Consider the following 27,143-nt stretch of genomic DNA (forward strand, 5'->3'; position numbering starts at 1 on the left):
AATCACATTCAAATACCTGATCCGGGAAAGATGTCCAGAGATAGTGAGGATAAAAATCATATAAAATGTTCCCCAGCGAGTGGAGAAAGGGCACACATCAAGGGGCAAAGAAAATCTAATGACTAGGGTGATATCTGTAAAGCGATTATAAATTTAGATATTACTGATGTATTGAACTCTTTAAAAAAAGGGGGGGGGGGTGTTGGGTTAATGAGGTTAAGAGAGCTTACTAAACATGTTTGTTGGACAAGTTCAATGTTCAATAAATGCTGAATAAAATTTATTTTCTGCAATAATATGTGAAAAACTCTTACTGAATATGCTTTTTAAATATATATACTAGTACGTGAATTGTGCACTTTTATCCAACAATGAAACCAAATTTTGCTCATTTTTTGAGAGCTTATAAGCAGAAATGTTAAAGGGGAATGAAACCTTTGGAACAAATAGGCTTGTGTAGAAACAGAAAAATCAAAGAATAAGAATAAAGAAAGTTTGAGAAAAATCGGACAAATAGTGAGAAAGTTATGATGAGCATTTGAATATTGCAATCACTAATGCTATGGAGATCCTCACATTGGCAATGCGACAAGGATGTGTGATGTCACTGATGAACAACTTTCCCTTTGGTGGACTATAAAATACCCTCAAAATGTATCGTTTGGCTTTTTGTTATGATTATACAAACTCTTTATCCATGGTGTATTCTTAAAAAATATGTATTACATGCCCTCATGTAGACAGAACACATGATTTATGGATAGATGTGATAAAAGAGGCAATTCTAGTGAAATATATACTAAAGTATTGGGGAGAGTTGTTCACAAGTGACATCACACATCTTTGTCGCATTGCCAATTCGCTATCTCCATAGCATTAGTGATCGCAATATTCAAATGCTCGTAACTTTCTCATTATTTGTCCGATTTTTCTCAAACTTTCGTTGATCTGTTTCTTTGATTTTTCTGTTTTCACACAAGCGATCTTGTTCCAAAGGTTTCATTCTCCTTCTTTAAGTTCAGACAGATCGATTCCATAACAAAATTCTATACGGAATATAGCAAGTGACAATATCATGAGTATAAGCTTGCATATACCGTGCCTAATTATGCAAGCCTGCTAAACGTCTCTTTCAAAACATTCTATGACGTCACGTACGTATCCTCGTTAACATTTTGTGACGGATCTCCATTTAAGTGATGAGTCTATCAATCACTCTACTTTATCAATTTCCCAGCTGCCATTTAACCTCAATAGCAAAAGACATTATGCAGCTATGACTTCTCTGACTCGTAGAGAGTTGCATTAAATCGGGCCGTGAAGAACACAGATGTCCTACTATATTGAAATACATTCGGAGCAATTGGCCGTTCGATTTTGCAGACAGATTTGGGTTGAGTTATAAACACGACCGGGATATCTGTTATTGCTCATGTTTCGTTCGTATGAAACCTCATATCCCGTTCCTGAGCACTTAATCCAGTCCATGTCCCACTCACGAGGATTTCACAAGAACCTAACGGGAAGCAAAGCAAGTCCTTCAGACGATGAAATACATACAGATAACTCGATTTCCCCTATGGCATATACGGTAGAGCCAAGTTTAGAGCTGTGTATGTGTGTGTGTGTGTGTGGGGGGGGGGCAAATCAAAGAAAATTACCTGCTAGTATATTTCATTATAATATTAATACGCCCCGCCCGCGCGATCGCTAAAAAGTGAACCACGTGATCGATTTCTCATAATCCGGTGTATGGGCTAAAATTATTTTGAACTGTGTTAAACTGTCTTTAGTACAAGTGTGTTAATTGTACTGTGTACTATCTAGAATTTGTAAAATCTTTGAATTGTGTATATATCTTCCCCATAATCACAATTAAAAATCAAAGCACAAACAAGCGCGAAATGGTCACCGGTGCCATTGGTTAACTCTCAACAGCTTCATTTGGAAGGAAGACTGAGAAACACAATATCAGAATGGAGAAGGTATGTATAAGGCTAGAGTTTACAATTTACTTTTCTCATATCTCTCGTAAATTGAAAGTTTTTGTTCCAATCACAGTAAAGTCATGCTCATTTTCGACTATCTCGGCATCGTGCAGCCTGACTCGCTCTCATTTCTCAAATATGAAATCTATTCTTGGATGATCAAATGTATTTTGATGGCTTGCCTCCAAACTTTATATGAGATCAAAGCACTTTACGATAAATATTCACTACCATTGGAATTTTCCCTTTTAGGTTTGAAATATTCTTGTCAGGTAGATCTTGAATAAATAAAATGCCCTTCAAAGTGAGAAGGGTGTGGAAAGAGAGACAGAGACGTACATGTAAAGCTGGAAAGAAAGACTGAGAGAGCGAGGGGGGGGGGGAGATTTAGATTAATAGCAGCAGTCATCTCAGTGCTAAAAAACATCGATCCAATAAATTGAATTGAGTTGATCATAATTAAGTATTGAATTCACTATTTAGCTCCTTTTTTAATAAACTTTAAATTTGCAATCAATTCTTAACAACCTGCCCATTTTCAATGCGATATACGGTCGTTTGATTACCTCGTCTGAAATTCATATATTAATATATATATATATATATATCTATATATCAAACAATTTTAATGTACGTGTAATTTTCCCCGCATCCGTAGTAAATTGCAACTTTTGTTCCAATCTGATCACCGTGAATTCGTGCCCAATTTGTCTTATCTCGGCATCGTGCTGCCATGAACGCTCTCTCGCTCACATTTCTCAAATATGAAATCTATTCTTGGATGACCGAATGCATTTTGATGGCTTGCCTCCAAGCTTTATATGAGATCAAAGCACTCTAAGGTAAATATTCACAATCATTTAAAATTTCCTTTTATGTTTGAACTATTCTTGTCAGGTAGATCTTGAATAAATAAAATGCATGCCTTTCATTGTGAGAAAAGTGTAAAAAGAGAGGCAGAGACGTAAAGCTGAAAAGACCGAGAGAGCGAGGGGGGATATAGATTGGTAGCAGCAGTCATCTCAGTGTGAAAAAACATCGATCCAATAAATTGAATTGAGGTGATATCATAATATTGATTTTACTTAGGCATATACATTATGCACGTGACTTTAGGCGATGGTCTGCTTAAACGTTTTGATACCGGTTGCATTTAACATTTTTATTTTCAAGTACATTTCCATACTTACATTATTAACATTATTTCATATTTCTATTGCTCCATTGATCCTATTATGAACACAAAAAATCCTTTCAATACAATTCATTGTTTGAAATGGGATTTTCCTCTTTTTTCTCAAATGACATATCGGGGGAATTCCAGGAAAATAAGGTTGCTATGGATCGAATGCTAGCAATGGTATGTATCATTTCAACTTGAAGAAGTAGGTATTTTTCACAACGTGCCACTATCAACATGCAGGTGTAGCATTGGTAAGGGCTTAACAGAAGACTATAATGACGAAAACCATGTAATATGTGTTGTCAAGAAATACTACCGTTCTTTCTTCTTTTAAAGTGATTATACATCGTATATTTTGCTGCAACTTAGTCGTTGCTGCATTGTCATCATTAAAGAATATATTTGTACATGAAATAGTGTAATCTGATATCGCGTAACGAGTTTTGATTTTCACGTTTTATATGCTTTCCAGAGATAAGAACACAAATGTACTGATGAAATTGATTGTTTATGCACAAAAGATGATAAAACTGAAGAGGAAACACGTATAATTATGAGGAAACGTGGTCATGATGCGTATCATCTTCTAGCTAATATGACAAAAATAGCTTCCATATAGGTTTTAAAGTTCTTTACCATTGTTGGTAAATGAGCTGGCGACATCCATGTTCACGTATAGTTACGAACTTTCTCTTCCCCTACTACACCTATCATTATTCGCCCAGACAACAGCGTTCGTCACCCCCTTTTCATTAGTCCTTATAGGAACAGATGCGATCCCCACATTGAGGTAGAAATGGATTTATTATATAGCTACATGACGCAGACGAATTACTCTTTTCCTGAAAGTGACCTTTAATATTATCCCGCCAAGTCGACAGGCTTCTAGCAATAGCATGTGCTTACGTATGTAACTATGCAGGTGGTGTGGGATTCTGTGATCACGTGGTGCCGTTAATACCTACACATGATCAATGCATATTCACTTACGATTGTTTTTTTGTTTTTCTGAAAGAAGGGCACCCGAAACTCCCCCGTCCTCTGTCAGTGTGCTTACGTATGTAACTTTATGCAGGTGTTTTGTCGAATTCTCCAGGTTATATCTCCATTATTAACTTACGACAAACCGCACCTTTCCCAATCCGTCTTGTTGCCCTTTTCACATCTAACGAAGAAAGCACTTGACTGCTCAATTTTCATTATGCCTATCAGTGACAAAAGAAACTAAACAAATTTCTATTTCTAAAGTATTAACTAGCAAGGTTTTGCAAGAGATTGCAAAACATTTACTATTTATCAATGTCGCACTTTTTTCAATGAGCTGCTAATGTTGGGAGGCGATTGCCAAACTCGCCAACACCTTCGGCGAATTACGAGACCGATATGACTATAAGCATTCGCCGCTCAATAACATCTATCTGAACGTGATCTATATTAAAGCCTATGGTAAAATTATATCTACCTCTCACCCATCTGCCCATAATATCGTTTATAATTACGGATAAAGTGTTTATGAAATCTGTATTTTTTACATTTTGGCTGAATTAATGTGGATAAAAAACAATGATACAGACTCGAACCAAAGCTTGCCATATTGCTGGCCTATCGTGAAGTCGTGCGTAACTTTACGATCAATTTTGTGAAACAGGGCCTTAGCCAGGCGCGACAGGGTGCTAAGTATATTAGCGTCATTTGTTACTCGTATCACAGTAGGGCTTATCACAAGCACAAGAGGTGGGAAATACCATGCATACAAGCATGACAGGACGCATGTAGCTAGGAACTTCTGATATAATAAGGAGGGAGTAAGACCACATTTTTTGTTTCTATCAGACTATTTACAGCGGAATGAAAAAAAATTCTATACATTGAAGTCCCATTAAAGTTTGCTGCAACGTAAAGAGTATTCATTTTCTAAGTTTAAATACCCATCAATTTGATGACAGAGAAACCACACACACAAAAAAATCAAATCTGCATGAAAATGTCTTTTTGTATTTGATAAAAATTAGTTGATTTTTGTTGATTTCACAACACAATATCATACACAACATGGGCGGCATAATAAATTGAGGAAACTACATTTCTTGTATCATAAAATGATATAATATTTTTCTTTTTTCACTGCAATGTTAAATGGTTTTACGTGAACTTGTATGATTTCCGTTGTAGTGACCTATGGTTATTCGATCAAGAATTTCCCCTTTGTCGAAGTTAAAAAGGTAAAATCCTAAAATTCGTGTACTAATGAAATAAAAAGAAATAGTGAGTGAATGATATTACTGACTAGCTTATTTGCGTACACCTGGATATAAGTTTCGTGAAATCTTAATGTTTGATACAATTTTCTTATTTACAAACCCGATTATGACGAGATCTTTAGCGTTAATATTATTAGATTTTTCGATTTATTTTCAAATCAAATGTCATTGTGAATCTGATTTTTTTAAAGGAGAGTTGGGGGTGCTGAACAATATGAGTAAAGAAATTACCTTACACGACAGAGTAATCATCATGCATTACTACTTCATCTTTATTTTATTCCCTCATTAACGCATGGATTCAACATTTCCATAAATAAACTCGGTTGCCATAGAAATAGAATAAAATAACGACACGTCAGATATGTAATACACCACATCCTAATCTCCGTTCATGAAAACCATTATTTAACAAAAATTTCTCGCTTGTATATAACACAGAATGATTGATGTACATTATTTTGTTTTCCATAACAAGACACACGCAGCATGATAAATTGTCAGAGAACACATAACACTCCTATATTGCAGCTAATATTAGCGCTTACAGTTTCATAGACTCCAGAAAATTATAATTATTCAATTTTCCATATAATATTCAGGTACTTTTATAACATCGTCGAAAGAACAACAGTGCCTCTTCACATATACGCGTGACGCCAGAAAATGCGAAAGACGAAAAGAGAAACTCGTTTAATGGCGTTTTCCCCCCATTATCTAACTACATCATACCCAGGATGAACGCATTAGGGAGAAAAATAAAGTAAGTGAATAAACTGTGGGTAGGTAAAAAACAAATGACCAAAATGACAAATAACATGAATTAGAAATAGCAATGTGGGAATAAGAGATAAAAGTAGGGACAGTGAGATAGAGATAAAAGTTTATAAGATAGAAGTGGGTGGAGGGAGAAGATAACAGCAATAGACACTACCACGCATAAGGTATACTTATCATAGGAGGGGTAGATGTCTTTTAGGTGACTTCTTTTTTTTTATATATATTTGATTAAAAATATGGGGGACATTATCCTTTAACTCTCTTTCTTCTTTACCCTCTCTTTATATGTGTTACTTGATCAATCATAAGGGGGCAGTCACTAACCATCCTACATAAATGGCGCTGCTCCTTCAAGTAGATAACGATCAAGCTAAAGGTCTACACCTTTCTTCGCCTTTACATTATCCAGAGCAAGATGAATTGCGGGGTGTTGAACCAAGAGAACAATCGTATTTTGCCGAAGAGAAGAATGGCGTTTTTATTCGCCTGAAAAGAAGAAGAGGAAGACAGCCAAGATGCGTGGGAGGAATGCGATAATATCAGAGTATCTGAAGCCTGATAACACTGCTCCAAGCCGCCATGCACATCTCAAAAGACTCCAAGCAGTAACAAATTGTTACTCTAACCTCACTTGACAGACTGAAATGATGCACAAAGCGTCACGTTTTATATGTCTGAATAAACGAACGCCATGCGCTGCGGTTTCGCGAGAGTTTCGTCGCTTTAGGGGGGAGGTGACACCTCCCCTAGCTGCTTTACAATAAACGAGGGGTAGGACTTTGCGGCCCTTGATGAATGCTGTAATATTTTGAGGGATTTAGTGAACTTTGAGTGCCAAATTTCATCACACTTTCAGAACAACACTATGCTATAATAGAGAGAAAACAAAATGTTGTGGGAGGGAGACGGCGCCGAAATTGAAAACAACGCCATTTATAAAGAAACACCACAAATCCCCATGCCTGCCAGTAACTCCCCATTCTCTTCTCTTTATGTTTTTCTTCCCCTCTCCCTCCACCCTTTCCCTCTTTTAGGGTGGAGGCCGGAGAGTATATTCTAAAAATGGACATCAGTGATTCTTTCAGTAACATTTTGATCTACGAATTGCAAGCTAGACATACCTAGAAAAGTTTATTTTCAGTTGTTCATGATAAAGGTTCTTTGTTACAAATTTAGGACTTTTTAATAAGCCCTAAGACAGTAAGAACTGAAATTTTGTTTTCACCAAGATGCTACTTATGTTTATATAAACATTAAAGCTGACATTACGGGAAGGAACTGCAATATCCGCCGAGTGTTTCGCGTGGAAGTTGTCAGATGACTTTCGGTTCTATATTATTCATTTTTCATGAGAAGAACGTAGATGCTTCGCGAATTCGACCAGAAAGAAGCATATTAATCCAATATGGCATACTTCAATACAAGGAGAAATTAAAATGATGCAAGGGAGATAGTCATGAATAAAAACACTTAGAAGGAGAAGAAGTAGTAGTATTTAGGAAATTAAAAATAAATAAACAATACGTATATCTAAACGAATAAGGTTAAACGGTCTATATCTAAAGGGGTGCGGGTTCGTCAAACCGATTCACCAAAACTTGAAGGTTAAAACTAAGAAATTATACGAACGTCTAGTTACAAACACATTTTTCAAAGGGCTTAGCATTCAAGATGTACTAAAATAGTAGCAATTCTACACAGAAACAATCATTCAAATGGATTCAACATCACTAATACACCCAAAATAACTTTCACTTAGTTCTTTTTAATATAGCGCATGACCATGGCATATAGTACATTCGTCGCGTATCATATCGCTTGACCTTATGGGTGTATACTTTGAGGTGTATTTTGAACTCTTCTCCCATCTTCAACTTCAAATTACTCATCAGCCAAAGCACTGATTTCTCGTCAGAGAAGCAGTTACCATGGCAACGCACAGATGTTTTTGCAGGCAAAGGTTTCTCTAGACCGATTGCCGTAGGAAATATAGCCTTGACGATGATATCAGCTTGCCTTATCCTCGTATCATCAAACTTAGATGAAGTCTAGTTTTACAACGATTTAAATATTAAGGGAACATAATAGGCCTGTCATTGGGAACACGTGACATATATCTTCAAGAACTGGTTTATTCATTTAGCAGAGCTACGGTTTGTTATATTCGATATTTAGATTGTGTCATAATGGTCGACAAGTGAAAGAGAAAGATATTGTTATTAAGGATTTTTAAACAGAAATAATTGTCAAAATCAAGCACAATTTTGGTAGATTTGGTTTATCCAGACAACGTCATTTGGTCGAAAACATATTCACCTCGATTAGAATATAACCTAACCAGCTACATCAATGATATAGATAAACTAAGAAAAAAATCTGCTATTAACAAAATAATATGGGATGGACAAAAAAACGACCCTATCATTCCTTCCATAATACATATTAATAATTCTTCACGATAACTATGTAAAAGCTTGCAAAAAAAAATGGTTTCCTCAAAATGCAGTCATTCCGAGTTCCGAGTTCTTGATAATTGTTTTAAGTATTAAACATATAAAATATAATTGTCCTTTACTGATTGCTCTTTCAAAAGGGATATATTCCTTATAGACATTCAAATAAGATGTCAAATATCAATTACATAATAATTAAGCTTAGTCTTTTATTTTCACAAAATCCTCGAATTTCACATCTTCGTTAGATTAAACATAAACTTACGCTATAATGTTTATGACAAGAACCCCCCCCCCACACACACACACACACTTTCTGTCCCCATTACATATTCTTATATCCTTTTCCTTTATATCCCTTAACACATTTCATGTTAAATGCTGAACTCACGGCAGTGTCATAGTTCCCAACCCATCGCTTTTCACATATTTTCACCATCTTTACAGAGTTGACTTGTCTTTTCAATAGCTTTGGGAGAATATTGAAAAGGGAACCTCCAATATACCAACAGTGACGGTCAATGCTACAAAAGATATTTTATCATTCAGTCAAGGAAATTTCCCTTTTTTCAAATTTGGATTTTTCTTTTTGTTGTTCGGTCACAATCAATTAACTCCCTTGCACATCATCAGGTCTACTGAATGAACTGTATGACTAACTGGAACAGTGTAATGTATTACATAGTAAGATGTGGGACATACATGTCATTTTCATCCAAAATACATGAGCTTGAGGCCGAAATTCTCCCCCATCACCCTGAAGATATAAAAATACCCGTCTGAATCTTGGATTTCAAATTTGGCAATCTGATTAATCACTGTCTGAAAATAAGCGATTTTTTAAAACGATTTACGGTAAGCATTCTTTTGTATAATCACTTTTATGGAAAGCTGATCATTGAATGATGTTTCAAATTAAAATGGAAGGAAATCCGATAAAATCGCGAGGGTTTGAAGTTCGATGTGGCCCTTTAAAACCAGACAGAGTGGTACGTGAAAGATAAGGGCCGGTCAATTACGCTACATTACGATCTAACGTAGAAAGCACTCTCCGGTACTGTATATTAAGTTACCGAAGCCCTTGCCCGGGCGAACATACATTATTATGCGAGTCCATTGTCAATGTGGTCGCGGTTTAACTCTGAGATGGGTCGCCACCGGCTGATGTTATGAAAGAGGGTGAAAGAGAGCCGAGAGGGAAAGTGGGAGAAGAATAGCAAATAGAAGGAGAAAGAGGGAGAGATGAACGGGATGGAGAAGATGTAGTAGTAATAGAAGTAGTAGTAGTAGTAGTAGTAGTAGTAGTAGTAGTAGTAGTAGTAGTAATAGTAGTAGAGTAGTAATAGTAGTAGTAGTAGTAGTAGTAGTAGTAGTAGTAGTAGTAGTAGTAGTAATAGTAGTAGTGGTGGTAGTAGTAGTAGTAGTAGTAGTAGTAGTAGTGGTAGTAGTAGTAGTAGTAGTAGTAGTAGTAATAGTAGTAGTGGTGGTAGTAGTAGTAGTAGTAGTAGTAGTGGTGGTAGTAATAGTAGTAGTGGTAGTAGTAGTAGTAGTAGTAGTAGTAGTAGTGGTAGTAGTAGTAGTAGTAGTGGTAGTGGTAGTAGTAGTGGTAGTAGTAGTAGTAGTAATAGTAGTAGTGGTAGTAGTAGTAGTGTTAGTAATAGTAGTAGTAGTAGTAGTGGTAGTAATAGTAGTGGTGGTAGTAGTAGTAGTAGTACACTGCAATAGGAGCGGTGCTAATATAACACCACCTTAGTATCTATCAAGGAAAATAACAGAGAGGTGATGAAACAGCACCACTTCGGCTTTAGGCTAACACCAGATAGGCAATTAAGTACACCAATCAGTGTTAAACCAATATCGGTTTGATTCTTAATTGGTGTTGTTTTCAACACTTCCTTGTTGTTTTCCGACATATATACTGGGCTGGGGTTAATTCGACACAAGTGTTTTTGCAGTGTTGTGGTAGAAGACGTAGTAGTAGTAGTAGTAGTAGAAGTAGTAGTAGAAGTAGTAGTAGTAGTAGTAGTAGTAATAGTAATAGTGGCTGTAGTTGTAGTAGTTTAGTAGTAGCATAGTAGTAGTAGCAGTAGTATAGTGGTAGTAGTAGTAGTAGTGGTGGTTGTAGTTGTATTAGTTTAGTAGTAGTATAGTAGTAGTACTAGTACTAGTACTACTAGTAGTAGTATTAGTACAAGTAGTAGTAGTAGTAGTACAAGTAGTAGTAGTAGTAATAGCAGCAGCAGCAATAGTAAAAAAAAAAAAGAAGAAGGGGGAGAAAAAAAGAGGAAGAGCAAGGGGAGGAGGTGAACTGGAAGAGATATAAATCGAAGAATTTAAGGAGACAGAAGAGGATAAGGAGGAATAGGAGAATATGATCCTAATTTCATGTATAAAATATTTTCATAAACAATGTCATTAATCAGCTTACCGAAATACTATAACCGATGAATATTTCAGGTAAACACGGCTACAGACAGGTGAATTTTTCGTAAACAATGGATAATTTAGGTCGACATTTATGACATTTTTTTATCCGACGATGAAAAAAGAGGTATGGATGAAAATAGAGAGAGAGAGAGAGAGAGAAAGAGAGAGAGAGAAAGAGAAGAGGAGAGAGTGAGTGAGAGGGGGAGATAGAAGGCGAGAGAAAAAAAGAGGGATAGTACTAGAAAATTCATTGGAGACGGGGTAGAGAAAGATTTAAAGAGTAGCTTGCCATCCATAAATACCAAGGATACTTAGTTGAAGTTTTGACGCCATGATTTATGTTGGAGAAGATAGAAAGATTTTCGCGCGCTGCGCTAGCTTGTAAATCAAAATGCAGCATCGCTATCCTACTTGCAAACGAACCAAATCTGATATGGCGCTTTCCATCCGACCTGTACCTGATGTTGATGAATCGGTATTAAGGTCTACGAATTAGAGTAGCATATCTTGCATTAGAATATGTTATTTTCTGAGTGTTGGCAAATAACTTGCCTGGGTAATCTAACCAGTCTCAAGGATATATATTCAAAGCAACGGCAAATCATTGCTTTGCCTCTATACAACTGTGTTTGTCTAACGTTTAGAAAGAAGGGGGTGGACTGTAAGTCTCTAAAATATAATAATTTAACCTGAAACCATTTTATTGAGCTTTTGCTCAAGGTGCGAACGGCATATTAAATTCATTAATTCTTTTGTTGGCCTGCTTATAAGTCGTGCCATATATCATTTGCATGTTGGTGACAAAGCTAATAATTGAAGATTCGTCCTAAGCGTGTCGAGTACATATGGTATGAAGCATGTTTTCTTTCCTATTTACACAATATTCATAATCATGTCCCAAAATTTGCTTTTCTTGGAGTATATACATTCAGGGAACGTTTACAGTTTGTCTAAAGTTTATGTATACTGCTGCTGATTATGGTTACTACTAGATATCATTATTCCCAATCTACCTTTTCTTCTGCTGCCGATGCTGCTAGTATACTGCTACGATACTGTTAATAGAATATAAGGATAACCAACATATGTTTTCCAGAATGGCTACTTAATCGAGAAATGGATAAAAACAGGCAATTTGAAGCTAGGTAAAACGTTTTCCATGTAAAAAACTAAAAGTACACTTTTATTCCTCCTAACTGCCTAAGGTGACCACTATTTCTACAAAATAAAATCTCGACATTTAGGTTCTTCAAAGGAAAACCATGTTCAATTCCATGAAGATATCGTTTCCATAGCATCGAAATCAGCGAGTGATTTACAATCAGAATCAACATCAAAAAGGGACTAGAAGCTACTACTCTACTCAAGAAAAGTTCAATTAACATCATGAGTTTTGCGGGTTTTTCGATCTATTTTTTAATGGACGCCAGCTCTCCTCAGGTTTCTATGTTAACAAGCACTGGGCGCTACGTGATATTCAATTTCATGTTGGCTCGCCTCGCCATGAAAGATAGAGAGGGGGGCATGGTGACGATATACGTATGGAGATGGATGCAAGAGAGAAGAGGGGGGGGGGGGGGGTAGAGATATAAAGAGAGAGAGAGGAATGAGAGGAGATGTAAACAAATAGCGAGGCAGAACGAAAAACAAAGAAAGATACAAATTAAGTATATGGACAGCTAAGGCGGGATAGACAGAGTGGGGGAAATAAGAGCATGCAATAAGGAAATGGAGATAGTAAATGCGTTATTCTCATATTATGTTTCGTCGTTACTGTGTTTCTGTCTTGATTTGAGAAGGAGAAAAGAAAATTGTCACAAAATCATATACCTCACGTACTTCTTCCATTAGAGTTTTATTTTTTCGCATTTTCGTTTTGATACACAGGCACGAGTCACATAACCAAAGCATTCAACTTTTTGCATAAAATAGAAAGGTCTTATTAAAGAAAAACAAAACACGCAACATCCATGAAATTCAATGACAAGGAGCCGATCTCAAAAACCGTTCTTGTAAAAATGAAAATGTCACAAGTCTTATGTAAAATGCGCATTTATTTTTAGTCTGACTTGGTCTAATAATCTTGATTCGTCAACGACTTTTTCGGTCTAATAAGAATTTGGTTTTATTTCCACGTAGTTTATGTATTATTTTGGCTAAATTCAAGGTAGGACTAGTTGGGTTAACATCTAGTTAACATATAGTGGCAACTGATAGACAACTGGCCATTAGGCAGATTGACAATAGATCAAGTCCTGTGCAATTAACAAAGTGATTTATACCCCCCCCCAAAAAAAAAATTGAATATACTTCATGGATTAAGCCACATAAAGTGGTCTTAAGAGTAAGACCATGTGGGTGTACTTTCGGGATTGACGGTGGAATTTCATCAGCTTCAGAAGCCTTTGGCTAATTGATAACGTGGCGCCTTCGAAGATGTCAAGATTACCATTTTGACAGATGTGCAGCCTTGAACGTCAAACAAGTTGTCGATTAAAGAGTATAGGTATACACTTTCAATACGAGATGTTAACAATTACGTCATTTGGTGTTGTGAGAGAACTACATTCCAAGGTCTTAAAACCGAAGATGGCATTTGGAGTCAGTTTTTTCTTGTATTTGATAATTATTTCAATCAATTCTATGTTTGATTTAGGACAACGCACAAGAAATACATTATAGCATCAACCCGAATCTGCTAAATAACACCCAAGGGTGTTCAAAGGATATAGAATGAACACCATAAATTCACTACCGGTGAAAAATATTTGGTGTAGTCCTTTATGAAAAGCGAGAGTGTACACTGTAAAAAACGAAGTGCTAATTTAGCACTTACAGTACTCGTATAGTGACTGCACTACGATTGCTGATTTTGTAGTTCATTTCTGAACTAGAAAATCAGCACTCGTAGTGCAGTCACTATAAGAGTTTAGTTTAAGGACCCCATTGGAAATAAGCCATCTCGGCTTTGATCATGTTCATTTGATATCCCGTCAAGGATGTTCGATATACTCCCAATCTAATCTGTTTATTTCCATGTGTTACACCTGACAAATAACACCAAACAATCGGTTTTCACACCGTGCCTTTTACATATGTCCGAACAACACTCAAACTAATGAAAGGGTGGAAAGGGGTACCCCCCCCTTTAAAAGGGCCGAAGAGTGACAGTGTTTCTAACAAGAGTGGAAGAGTTCACTCCTCGGCACTTCTCTTCCCTTTTCTATATACCCTTTTCGCCTTTTGGGTTTTTTAAGTAGAGGCAAATTTGATACAAAGTATCCTGTTCTAAGCAATGAATGTTTACATTTCACTAGATATTTAGTGCATGGTATATGAAGTGTCAATTCCAATAAAAAAATCAATCCTGGTCATTATAATCATACTTCATTAATCTTACATAGATTTTTCAATTATGATTTTAGAGAATTCCGTTACATCACCATGCTAAAGATGCTTCATTCTTTGTATATCGCATGCCGTGTGATAAAATGAATAGAAATCAGTCACATCCAAGAATCATGATTCCATTGAGTAAATGAGAATGATTAACTTTGTCTCAAATAGTTCATTCACTACCACGACTACTGTCCAATATTCGTTGATGAATTCATTCCGTTTCCCAATGTAATTACCTCCTGGCGGTGCAATACAGAAGTGCAAGCGACCTGGTTTCCAAAATCAAAAAGGATGGCGTATAATATTGTGCGTTGGTAAGCGTACGCTTTTTCCTGCACGTTTCGATGTAAAATACGTATAATTTTAGAACGAACGGTAGATCATTTTTATTTCTATTTTAAGGCTTGTGTTGCAATAGCTGATCCCATTAATCTAGGATAGACCAATAACATAAATTCAAAATAAGATGCGTATCGAACAGAAGTACCTTGACCGGAGGGGTAAAATGACTTCATTTTTATTTATTTATTTGCATTCTTAGAAATGAGGGGGAAAGGCGTTTTATTCGCATTGCATATCCCTTTCTTTCCCCTCCCCCTTACATAAGTGTCGTACATAATAGGATAGCATTCTAGCACGAGCGCTACCGTACTCTAGATTTCCGATTTCCACATTATTATTCGATATCTTATGTTCTGCGTGCTCAATGGCTCAATGAAAAACTGAGTTTATTTTGTATGCAGGGCACTTTTCAATAGTTTCTTAATGGTCATACATTGTGTATGTTGGCAGTAGGGTACTCGCATGCTCTATTAAAAAAAAAAACTCGGATCTAATGTCCTCCAACTCCCGTCGAATATCGTACATGAGAGAACTCTATATAATATTGACCTTTGCAATTATGATGCCAAAATGAGAAGCCTGACAGACACTTTGGAAATCAATTTAGTGTTGAAGCCTGCTCACTACCTGAATGAGCGAATGTCAGTAATGAATGTCAAGGTATATTTACAAACCGGGAGAAACGAGATCACAGTAAGTATATATTGATTGAAGAGTAACAAGGTAACATTTTAGTTTGTTATCTCTTACACTCTGCGTCTAAAGTCATCATGCATTACAAGTATTGAGTATTCTTAGACATTGGCTAAAAGTTATGTACATTTTTATGGCGTCTATTAACTTCCCAAACTACTGATTTGGTGCTAGTTTAACAAAAAAAATGTTTTAAAAAGTAACCACAGGGTAATCTATTTCAGCAGCGAAATCGTATTATTACAGTTGTCAGACTTTCATTTTATTTTCTCCCTTTCTCCCTGTCTGGTGATGTAGGGTTTCTTCTGATAATTTGCGCGGTTGCTGGAACATCACCATGGCAACCAAGGCTATTTTGTTCTAATTCAATCACGATGAAAGTAAGGAGGGTTCGAGACATGGTCGAGGAGGGAACGGTGGTACAGGTCACCAAGAGAGAGAGATAGACAAACAGAAAGAGAGAGAAAGAGAGAGATAGAGAGAGACAGAGAGAGAGGGGGGGTAGAGAGATATGGAGTGAGAGAAAGAAAGAGAGGAGAAGGATTGAGAGATTGAGACAGAGATGGTGAGAAAGAGAATAGAGAGAACGACTAAGTGCTTCACTTCTTTTATTTCCAAGCAATCCTAAAGGAGTATTATTTTATGAAGCTGCCGTTTGGTCATCACGGTCTTGACGTGGTCATTGTTCGTGGGTTATTTTTTTTCTTCCATCCATATGAGAGTCAAACGTACCTCAAAAATAATGTATGACCCTTTCATTGGATTCCCCGTTTATGACAGGCAAATTTCCCTACTGAAAAAAAAAGCAGTGTGTGGATAGGTGTGTTCATAGTGTGGAACACAGTGTGAAATCACTGTCATACTTCTTTCTTTCTGTCTCTCCCGTTCTCATTCTCTCTCTCTCTCTTACACACACACACACACACACATCGATACCATCGCCATCTATTTTAATAAGTGCTCTCATCTATACCCCATTTCCTCCTACATCACAGTGTGGAACACAAATCACTTTCATACTTCTTTCTTTCTGTCTCTCTCGTTCTCATTCTCTCCCTCCCTTACACACACACACACACACACCCTCACCGATACCATCGCCATCTATTTTAATAAGTGCTCTCATCTATACCCCATTTCCTCCTACATCACAGTGTGGAACACAAATCACTTTCATACTTCTTTCTTTCTGTCTCTCCCGTTCTCTTTTTATATTCCCATCTCTCTCTCTTACACACACACATACACCCACACCCTCACCGATACCATCTACATGTATTTTAATAAGTGCTCTCATCTATACCCCATTTCCTCCTACATCACAGTGTGGAACACAAATCACTTTCATACTTCTTTCTTTCTGTCTCTCTCGTTCTCATTCTCTCTCTCTCTCTTACACACACACACACACACACATCGATACCATCGCCATCTATTTTAATAAGTGCTCTCATCTATACCCCATTTCCTCCTACATCACAGTGTGGAACACAAATCACTTTCATACTTCTTTCTTTCTGTCTCTCCCGTTCTCTTTCTATATTCCCATCTCTCTCTTACACACGCACATACACCCACATCCTCACCGATACAATCGACATCTATGCTAATAAATGCTCTCATCTATACTCTATTGCCTCCTACATCACCGTGATCACTGGAACCCCTATTACGTCTGTAATGAAGATTACATCGAGGGCTCGCTATTTATTATGCACATGCACTGAACGCAATTGAAAAATAATTGAGAATTAAAACTCATTAAAATCAGGAAAAGGTTATAATGGGGGCAACCTTGGGCTGAGCCATAGAAATTGAATACAAAAAGCTCAGTGACAAACAAGCATATTCAGGGCTAGAATATCAACAGGATCGGTGTGACACTTTCAATGTGCTGAGACGTCGTATAGGCCTAATTTTAGGGGGAAAATATTTACTAGATTGAGATGACATTTTTATGAAGTCGCCATTTATTAAGACAGCAGTCAGAGTCTAAAACGAAAAACCACTCCATGTGTTACAATGATATTCTAGACAAAGGACAAAAATGTTCAAAATGTGCAATGATTGATAAGAACCCCCCCCCCCCCCACCCTTGATGAATTATTCTTCTTACCTTGTCCGGCTGGGCGTGGCTGTGATGCCACGTGAGGTGCTCGTTTAGGATCGTTCTTCAATTGGTACACTGAAAGATACGGGGCGCCACCACAGACCTGACTTTTATTTCCAGAGCATTCAAGATTGCACAAGGATTCATTATCTGTCTTCTCCCGTTCAAGATTCGACCCGCAGTAACATTCACTGTAGTATTGTAGACCCGCGTATAGAAAATTTCTGAAAAGATATAAACGATGAAAGGAATGATACATAAAATAGATATCATTCATCTCGTTTTGTACTTTAGAAGAAGAAAATTTGCTTAATTAATTCATAAAAGAAATGTTCTGCTTTACAGACTACTCCAGACAAGCAAGTGTCAGTGTCCCGAGGCTAACACTGATTAAAAATTCTATCCCCGGAGCACATCTTAAGCTTGGATTGGCCTTTCTACCGTATTCATCTCTTTGATTTATTTATTGCCACCCATCTGTAGGGATTCGCATGCAACGACAAACTCGTGCATCTTTAATTTATCTATTTCTGCATACAACAAGCGCGAGATAGAACAAACAAGCGAATTATTTATACGGACGAATCCTGCGTACGAGAGTGTAAGAAGGGAATATGGAACGAGTAGAAAAAATGAAACAGAAGATCTGCACAAGCCGTACTGGGAATGTCACATCTGAACATTAATGCCAACTTAGGTAGCCTATGAGAAGCATCTTTCTTCATCTCATGTCAATAATTGCGCTTTGTTAACGTCACGCACGATGATTAACTTATATAAAGAATCCGAACTCCTGTGTGTTCTTTACAAAATGAAACTCTTGATACCAACAATGGAACGCATGATATCGAGAAGTTGGATCATAGGAGAAATCGGCATACCAGATTATAGTGCGTGGTCATACACTGTCTAACTCTAACACGTCAAGATGTGACTGTTTCATTAGATACAATCAATCGCAAAAATAAGCCCAACTACAAGTTTATAATAAACCGTACACTGTAAAAATGAAGTGCTAATTTAGCACTTACAGTGCTTGTATAGTGACTGCACTACGAGCGCTAATTTTCTTGTTCAATTTTAAACTAGAAAATCAGCACTCAAAGTGCAGTCACTATACAAGCACTGTAAGTGCTAAGTTAGCACTTTATTTTTTACAGTGTAGTATACACAAAGTTACTATCGACTGTAAACACTGTGTGCATCAATGAGTGGATTTGTTTTTTGTGAAAGTGTGCAGTGAGATGGTAAGTTTCGAAGATATACGCATCACTCCCCAACCTCCACTTAGAATGCAGGACCTAACCCCAAGAAGCATCATGCATGCCTGCCGTATAGAAATTACAAGAAAATGAAATTATCATGATGAAACGAGGCGGTGGCACTTATGGCAAGAGGAGGAATAAAATTGGAGAAGTGGAATACAAATAGCGCACAACAGGATCAAGAAAAAAAATTTTTATCTCTTTATTCTCCATCCATCTTACCCCTCTTCACAACGAAGAACCACTGTGCAGATGACTCCTCAAACCTGACATACGTCATAAAATCCCGCGGGCTTTTTTGGCGGGAAAACTCTTGCCGTGAATATATAGATCTACAGAAATCAAGAGGTGACAGGGTAGGGATGGAGATCGCAGCGACTTGTTCAGATTCTCGCCTGGGATTTACCTGCTATTACCACACTCCTTGACGCGTATTATGACGTATGCCATCCTAATAGCATACCCCGCGTGCAATTGGGGGTAATTATGTACTATTATATGTATATTACAAATGTTTATATTGAAATATGAACATTTTATTCATTGCCAAAAATTAATGAATATGAACCACTAGGCATGTGCTGAGCAGAAAGAGAATTACACTTACCTCAAATCGGATGATTAACATTACTTGGACTTTATTTGAATCTGAATCTATTTTTACTTTATTTTAGAAAACAAAATCTAACCTTCTGAGACAAATATAAGCAATTTTTTTCTCAAGATCGGGTCAGGTTATTGTCACATGCTTTTATCGCGCTACTATCACTGCAATTACAAGCAACACCGTGCATACATGAAAAATTCGACTTAAGGAAAAAATGGAGGAACATTGTTACTAATACAAGGCAAATTTATAAAAGTTAAAAATTATAGATAACAGTAACATGAAGTGTTTCCAGTGATAAGTGGCTTAATCCGAAATTTATTGAGTACGTTAATAATAACGAAAGGGTAAAGCCCCTGTTTTTGCGATGAGAAAATGTTTTGTGGATCAGTTTCAGACCTACTCACTCCCTCTCCGCATGCATAGTTAAGCTTTTCGATAGCGCCTACCCATCATACGCAATGGACGGGAAGATCGAGATGGACACCGCTTTAGTGTATTTTGATGAGCTTCATTGATTATTGATACATCCTTATTTTTCGAATCAGTCCTCTGATCGCCTTCGGGGTCCCTCGGGTATCCCTCGGGAGACCCTCGGCCAATCATCGGGTCGTAACCAGCACAGCCACCAGCATGTCACATCGAGGGGTCGTTCACAATCTACTGAAGATTTCGATATTGTCGACCATAAGATCGTGAGCGCCAACATCGGCATCATGTACAGCGAGTAGTCATTCACACAGGTCATATTTACAGTATACCTATCTTTTTTTTGTTGACCATCGGTCCATACCACTGCAATGACCAATAAGGCATAGTAAACGATAAATACTGTCGTCTCAACGCCACTGGAAAAAGGGAATAACGTTCATATTCATTTGAATAATAAACACTGCCACGCCAAGTTTAAAAGTGTGGCCCGATCGGTTTACTTCAATTCTTCCAATGCAAATTCGTCCAAATACCAACTCGTCTATATCATTTTGGTCTACCGTCAGTTCGTCTACTATCCACATGAGCTAACTGCCATTTCATCCACTCATCATTTCGTTTTATAACAAGTTGGTCCAATTCCATTTAGTCCATATACTGTTTCGTTTATTATAAGTGTTAATTGGGCGAAATGGTTGTTGGACCTATAATGGTTATTGGACCAATTGGTTGTTAAGACGAAATGTTGATGGACGTAATGGCATTGGACTTATTAAAGGTAGACCATGTGGTGAGTGGACGAGTTGGCAATATAGACGAATAAGTAATTTACCGGCCCGATCATTGCTTCGTTACCACATTTGTTATTTAATGTAACTATTGTGACATTGTACATACAGAGGTAGGTTGATGCTTTTCGTGCTTCATATCGATTTTCATTTTCATACTGAAATGGCATGAAATATGAATGTAACTATGATTTCACACGTGGTCGGTTGGTTCTAAGTCTTGCCTTTCAGTCAAGCAGTCAGCCATAGCGTTAATTTCTTTCATTTCATAATATGCAGGGTGCTTCACCCGACCCATTTGTATATAGTATATTGGTCATGTTGGTAAATGACAAAATATACGAGTTACGAGCGCTTCATAAATAATATTGTGGTCATTATTTTTTTATAGAACACTAGTAACATATTCGGAGAGCTTTTTGTATTACCATATCAATGTATTAGATGGGCTATTAATCATCTTCGTTTTGTTTTAAATGTAACAGGCATATGAATTCAATGAAATATGTTTATTTTGCAATCAAAGTTCTGCGTTTGAAAGGGTTTAAGCTTTCAAATACTCTTTTCGGAATTATCAAGAATAAGTAAAGATTATTCACGTAGAAATTCTAATGAAGATATTTTGGTTTTATTGTCGATACATCTTTGAACATATCATTTCAAAAAAAAATCATAAAGGAATTGGTACAACATAATTATTATCATGATTATGTATGAGCCGATTTCATTTACATTTGCTGATAAATTTGTATTTATACCCTACAACCATGAACGCTACAACTATACCTTCCAGAAAACACTGCCTCTTGATGAAAAAAAAAATCTTCTGATTTGATGTGCAATAGCGCTGCATGATACAATAGATAAAATGGAACGAAACGGATATCTCCACTATACAGCAAGCAATAACAAACGGCCTCGCGAAAGGTGAAGGAACACAAAGAGCACTATATCATATGAAGGATCTTTTCTGAACCCTAGAAGGGCATCAAGTAATAATATCGCCTGACGATCACGATGATCGTCGCAAGAAGCGATCAATATCACCAATCGATATGAGGGGAGATATTGCTTGATAAAAAGTAGTCACAATTTTTAATATCTAACCCTTGCCAGACGACGAGAGTTTACCTTGTGATCGATATATGTAGGCATGTTACATTAATCAAAATGACTTGCGTGCAGAGTGACTCTTTGTGTCTACAAAATGTTACTTTATTAGATTCGGTTCTATAAATGCCAAATGTCGATTGTTAATATCATTTCTTGAAGTAGAATAACACGAACTCAAGGCCCTGCAGATGTGGATTTCTGTAAATTCTAATTGGATAGAATGGTATTGAAATTCAATAGGAGAATACTATATTAATACAAATTATGACGTTAATGGTTTATACAGACGAGATAATAATATTTGATCCTAGATTTATTCTCGACTTGCATGTAAATCCGGATAATCGTAAATGAGCATCACCCATATTTTGCAGGTATTTCAGCATTTATAGTAAAGAAAAAATTAAAATACATAGCCATGAATCAATATATAGTGCAATAAAGTCCATTACAATGTGACAAATACCTATAAAACACGAACGTTAACAGAATTTAGACATAAATAAAATATTGTAAGCATTAGATTAAGAAATACAAAAATGAGGAGACCAACTTTTATAAGCAAAAAAAGTCCTTGCATCATAGTCATGCAGAGATATGTTCAGTTACTGGCTACCGGAATAATTTACAGGTCTTTCATGATTTCCAATTATGAACATTATAAAAAGCAATACTGCATTCCCATAAATCAGAAAGTCCTGAATTTCAACTTAGAATCTTTTGCCAATATGGGTTTTATCATTTTGATGGATGTCAATCATGTGCATATTACCCTAGTTTCGTTCACTTGAAGAATAATCGCTTCTAAAATATCATTTCTCCCCCATTTATCTGTTGAATTAGTGGTTTTGGGGGTTTCGAGCTACAAATTATTCTTTTAGTGGCAATTTTATAATGTTTCTGCAAACCTTTAAAGCATTTATCTATGCTGGTTGACTTGGGAAATAATTAGTTCAACTGGGAAAGTGGTAGGTTTCCCTGGTTCAACACTGCAGTCTATGGGGGACAAAAACCACCTGCCCTTTCCGGCCACTGTTGACCGTTTTGAATGTAAAATTGAAGCTTCCGAGGTCGTATTTTCAGATCTGCTATAAAACCACTTACACAAACTGATATGATATAGAGTTACGTATAAATTGGTTCTCATTTCAAATAAGATATTAGTAGATATACAGGGAAGTGAAAACCTAATATTGACTTTAAGGTAGAATAGATTTATTTTCACAAAGACGTAAAGGTCAACATATCAATCTAAAACAACATATTTATGAAACAATGAAACTGTATCCTTTGATATGTAGGTTTACTCTACAAGATCTTCATTATTTACAGATTTTGGTATTTTAGGATCATATTGATCTACAGTGACAAACACGTGACCTGGAGAGTTAAGGTATTAAAGGGTGGTGGACATCCTCCCCCTCCCCCCCCCCCACTACTCGCCCCCACAATATTTGAAAAATATAGATGTGAAAGGGTCTCGCAGAGAGATAGCGAGGATACATAATCACAAGTAATCAATTGAAGAGGACTTGTATTTACAGAAGCTTGAAAGTGTTATATGAAATATTTCATCTCGCCAGGTCGACTGATAAAAGATTAGGACTACATGTCGACATGGAGAGATAACACCAAGTTGATTTTGTAAAGGTTACATATCGACATGACGTCATGGGTAGTTACATGTATCTATAGCAATGACGACATTATTCTACTTGGCGAGATGAGATGTCATCACATCAACTTACTGATATTCAAAAGTCAACACGGCAAGATAACCTATTCGCCGAGTCGACATAATAAAGCTATTAAGTCAACATCGCAGGATAAAATATCTCTTTACCTCAATAAACAGACGGCACTTTAAAGCTCTGTGAAGCTTCGATGTGATTCGTTTTCATTTTTTAAAGTGATGTATGGTCCAACTGCGCTACCCGTAGATTCTACCAACCCATTCGATTTCTTCCTGGATATGCCTCGGGCCAAATAGCGGGAAGAAAAGAACGAGTTGCCGATCAAGAGCAGTAGGAGGCCACAATTTCCTCCCTAATTAGATCAATGAAGGCTTAGAGTGAAACCGGATAGAGGTGCCGTTCTGCACCGTACATACAACTTCACCTGTCTCTGAGCAGTTCTCAGGCGACATGGCGTCGCTTCTCTCTTGCCGAGTGTGTTGGTAGGTGTCGGGTTGATCTTTGCATGTGTATGCATTTCCATTTGGAATATTGCTATGTGCACATTCTTGGGTATATATGAGTATGAATTTGAATGGATTTCGCTGGATGGAAACGGTGGTGTAGGAAGGCATATTTTCTAGGTGTCTAACTTTTTGGATCTGGTCCACTCTTACGGACAAAAAACGGTAGTCCTCTTAAAAATTTCAAAAGTTTGATGAATTTTGAATCATGTAAAAGATGAAAAACCCGTGAGATGCTAAGAAAAATCAATTAAAATTTCGCTGAAAATGCCTATACAAATTCAAAATTACGCAAATGTTTTTGATAGTTCGAAAGGTCGCTGATTTCAGTGACGTTGAAAGAGTGATTATTGTTGACCACTAAATGTTAACCCTCCACAGAATGCAAGGTAAGACTTCATTGACCTGCATTTTATGACTCGTGTGTTTACCGACGTGGCTGCAATACAGACATGGGCTTTCAATTTATCAAGGGAATTAATGAATTAGAAGCAGAAATGCCATTTTCAACAATGTATCAAATAAATTAATGATAAAGATGTTTCTTAGTTTAAAATTATTCCTTTTTCGTTGACTCTCCCCGACATTTAGCAACACTTCGTTTCAGATAAATCAAGCTTATTTAGAAAACAAATTATTATGCATAAACGAATGTACTGTGTGTAGGGGAGAAGTTGATCGAATATGTGTAGTTGGATTTGTTCAGACTTGTAACAATGGAAAATTATTTTGTGCACGTTTGTTGGCCGACATTTGAAGGTCACAATCTGAAAGACGTGACCGAAGATTCGAACCACGAACCTCCGTGAACCAGTATTCTCACGTGTTGAACAACCGCCATTTATCTGCTTGGGTCGGTTTGTGTTTGTGGCTTTTGAAAATATTCTTCACGCTCACTTGCGGACGGGTTACCTGACCGAAAAGGTATAGAACTTTTACAATCATCCACACCACACACGCATATACCACACTACTTCTACATCTACCAAAGATCCAGCATTTATCAATATCATCTAAGCGTGTGTGTGTGTTCTGAGTTGTGAGTTGTGGGGGCCAGATTGTGTTCATGTGCGTTAAGGATGTAACCAGAACATCATTGTGGGTGTGGGATGGTGAGATATTGCAAGGACATCGTGTAGACATCTATCAACGGTGCGTGCATGTGTGGGTGGAGGTGTGTGTGTGTGTCTTAGAGTGTTGGGTGAGAGTGTACGGATGAGAGAACTTAATTGCGAGTGTAAGTGTGGGAGATATTGATATACAGACACGTGCGGGCTCAACCTGGACACCTGACTTCTGTCAACGTATAATCTGTTCATCATATTGCACTTGCCTTCAGGCCAAAGTTATTCGAAGTGCTGTTATCATAACAATCTGAACGTTAATTATTTTTTAAATCATACCCGACACTTTGATTTACCGGTTTATTGCGTCCAATTCTAAACATACAAAAACCAACAAGGAAAGTGGTGATAATGAGAGCTTACTGCGTATGCATTTACTCACAGATATTCGGGCCAGAATGAGCGTGTTTAACGTATTCACTGTCATGGCTGTGCGAGATTCATATTATTCATTCTGCCATGGAATATTATCTAGTAACAAAGCCAAGCCAAAGCGAAGGGTGAAATACACAAATAAGTTGGTAATCATGCATCACCATGACGATGCTTAATTAAGTAACGTGTGGCAGATTTAATGACATCCAAACAGGCGTTGATCGTATAGCTGAACTTGCGGAAAATTGTTATCAAACTTACAGCAAAATTTGCATTATTTTCAAAATGAAAACCCCTCCAAAATACATTATATCTGAAATAGTACATTACTAATGCCGGATAAAACTTTTCATTGGCACCACGTTCGTAACTTCGTATCATGTTGATATATTGTCTGTATCTTTGTGACGTCATTATTAGAATATGTAGATCTTATTCAGCTTATATTCAATGAAACATGGAATGTTCCACCCGAAAATTTAAAGACATTTTATTCTCATTTATTTCAAATACCAGAGCGTTTGAAGACTTCGTTGGCCATATAAAAATAATGCCATTACTCCCATCCAACACATTCAGCAGCTTTAGGGTCGCATGAGATTTGATTCAGAATATGATTTTGATTCGTAATAAATATTCAACTTGAGGATATTGTGTGTGATTTAGCTTGATGATTTCCCAGGGAGTAACTGTAACAGAGCGAATATTATGGAACCTTCCACAGCCAGAGGTGGCCACCGTGACAATTTTGATATGTAAAAAAATAACAAGGGGGAATTAAGACGAAGAAGAATATATAAGACGCAGATTAATTGCTCTTGTAATTTAAATATCCTTGTCAAAAAACATGAATCGAACTCTCTATTGGGTCACCCCACCTCCCCCATCTCTTCTCAGAGTACCCTGGTGCTGGGGTCATTGTCAATAATTTCTGTATGTTCCATGCATATGTTCCATACGGAGTTTTAAGAAAAAGATGACAGACTTGAAAAAACAGCGTTCATGAAATATTCCCAGATTTAAAATGTCAATACTCATGGCCTCTTCTTTAAGAATGTCTTAATTTATACGCCTTATACTGCCTTGATTTCATTACGCTCTGATGATGAAACGCTCGGTGCTGTAAAAGGTAGATTATTTTGAGCGGAAGACACGCTTGATGAACAAATATATTCCGATACATTTGATAATAGTGAACGAATCATTTGAGGTTTAATTTGATGTCGCTTTCGATTGTTGCATGCGACACGTAACCCATGAATTCTGGATGAGGCTGGGATGAAAATTATTCATAACAGTTTAGAACACCATCCGACACGCATCGGATGATGGTACATTCGTGACTTCAACGCCAATTCGTAGAAAGAGGAATAGAGAAATAGATGTTTCATGTATGACAAAACATGACATTTAAAACATAAGTTGAATTTTCATTAACATACAAAAACAATCACTAATTGAGACTAATAACGATCGTTTAAATGAGATATTAACAGTGGCACAACATGGTAAGGCATAATATTTTGTGGCGGTTGGTATAGGCCTACAAAACGCGGTAATCTGTGCTTTTCTGCGACCTTCCTTCATAGCTGTTTTTGTGGTTGGT

The 27,143-nt window shown here is 36.9% G+C and overlaps 1 protein-coding gene across 2 annotated transcripts in view; it reads right to left on the bottom strand.

Annotated features, from left to right (window-relative positions):
* LOC121408165 (WSC domain-containing protein 2-like) overlaps nt 1-27,143 on the bottom strand; it is a 73,892-nt gene that overhangs the window by 16,989 nt on the left and 29,760 nt on the right. For both annotated transcript variants that reach the window (XM_041599515.1, XM_041599516.1), the window contains exon 3: nt 17,643-17,860. In XM_041599515.1, coding sequence (XP_041455449.1) covers nt 17,643-17,860 — 218 coding nt within the window. The remainder of the gene's footprint in view (nt 1-17,642; nt 17,861-27,143) is intronic.

This window comes from Lytechinus variegatus, chromosome 2 (assembly GCF_018143015.1).
Source record: "Lytechinus variegatus isolate NC3 chromosome 2, Lvar_3.0, whole genome shotgun sequence".
NCBI lineage: Eukaryota > Metazoa > Echinodermata > Echinoidea > Temnopleuroida > Toxopneustidae > Lytechinus > Lytechinus variegatus.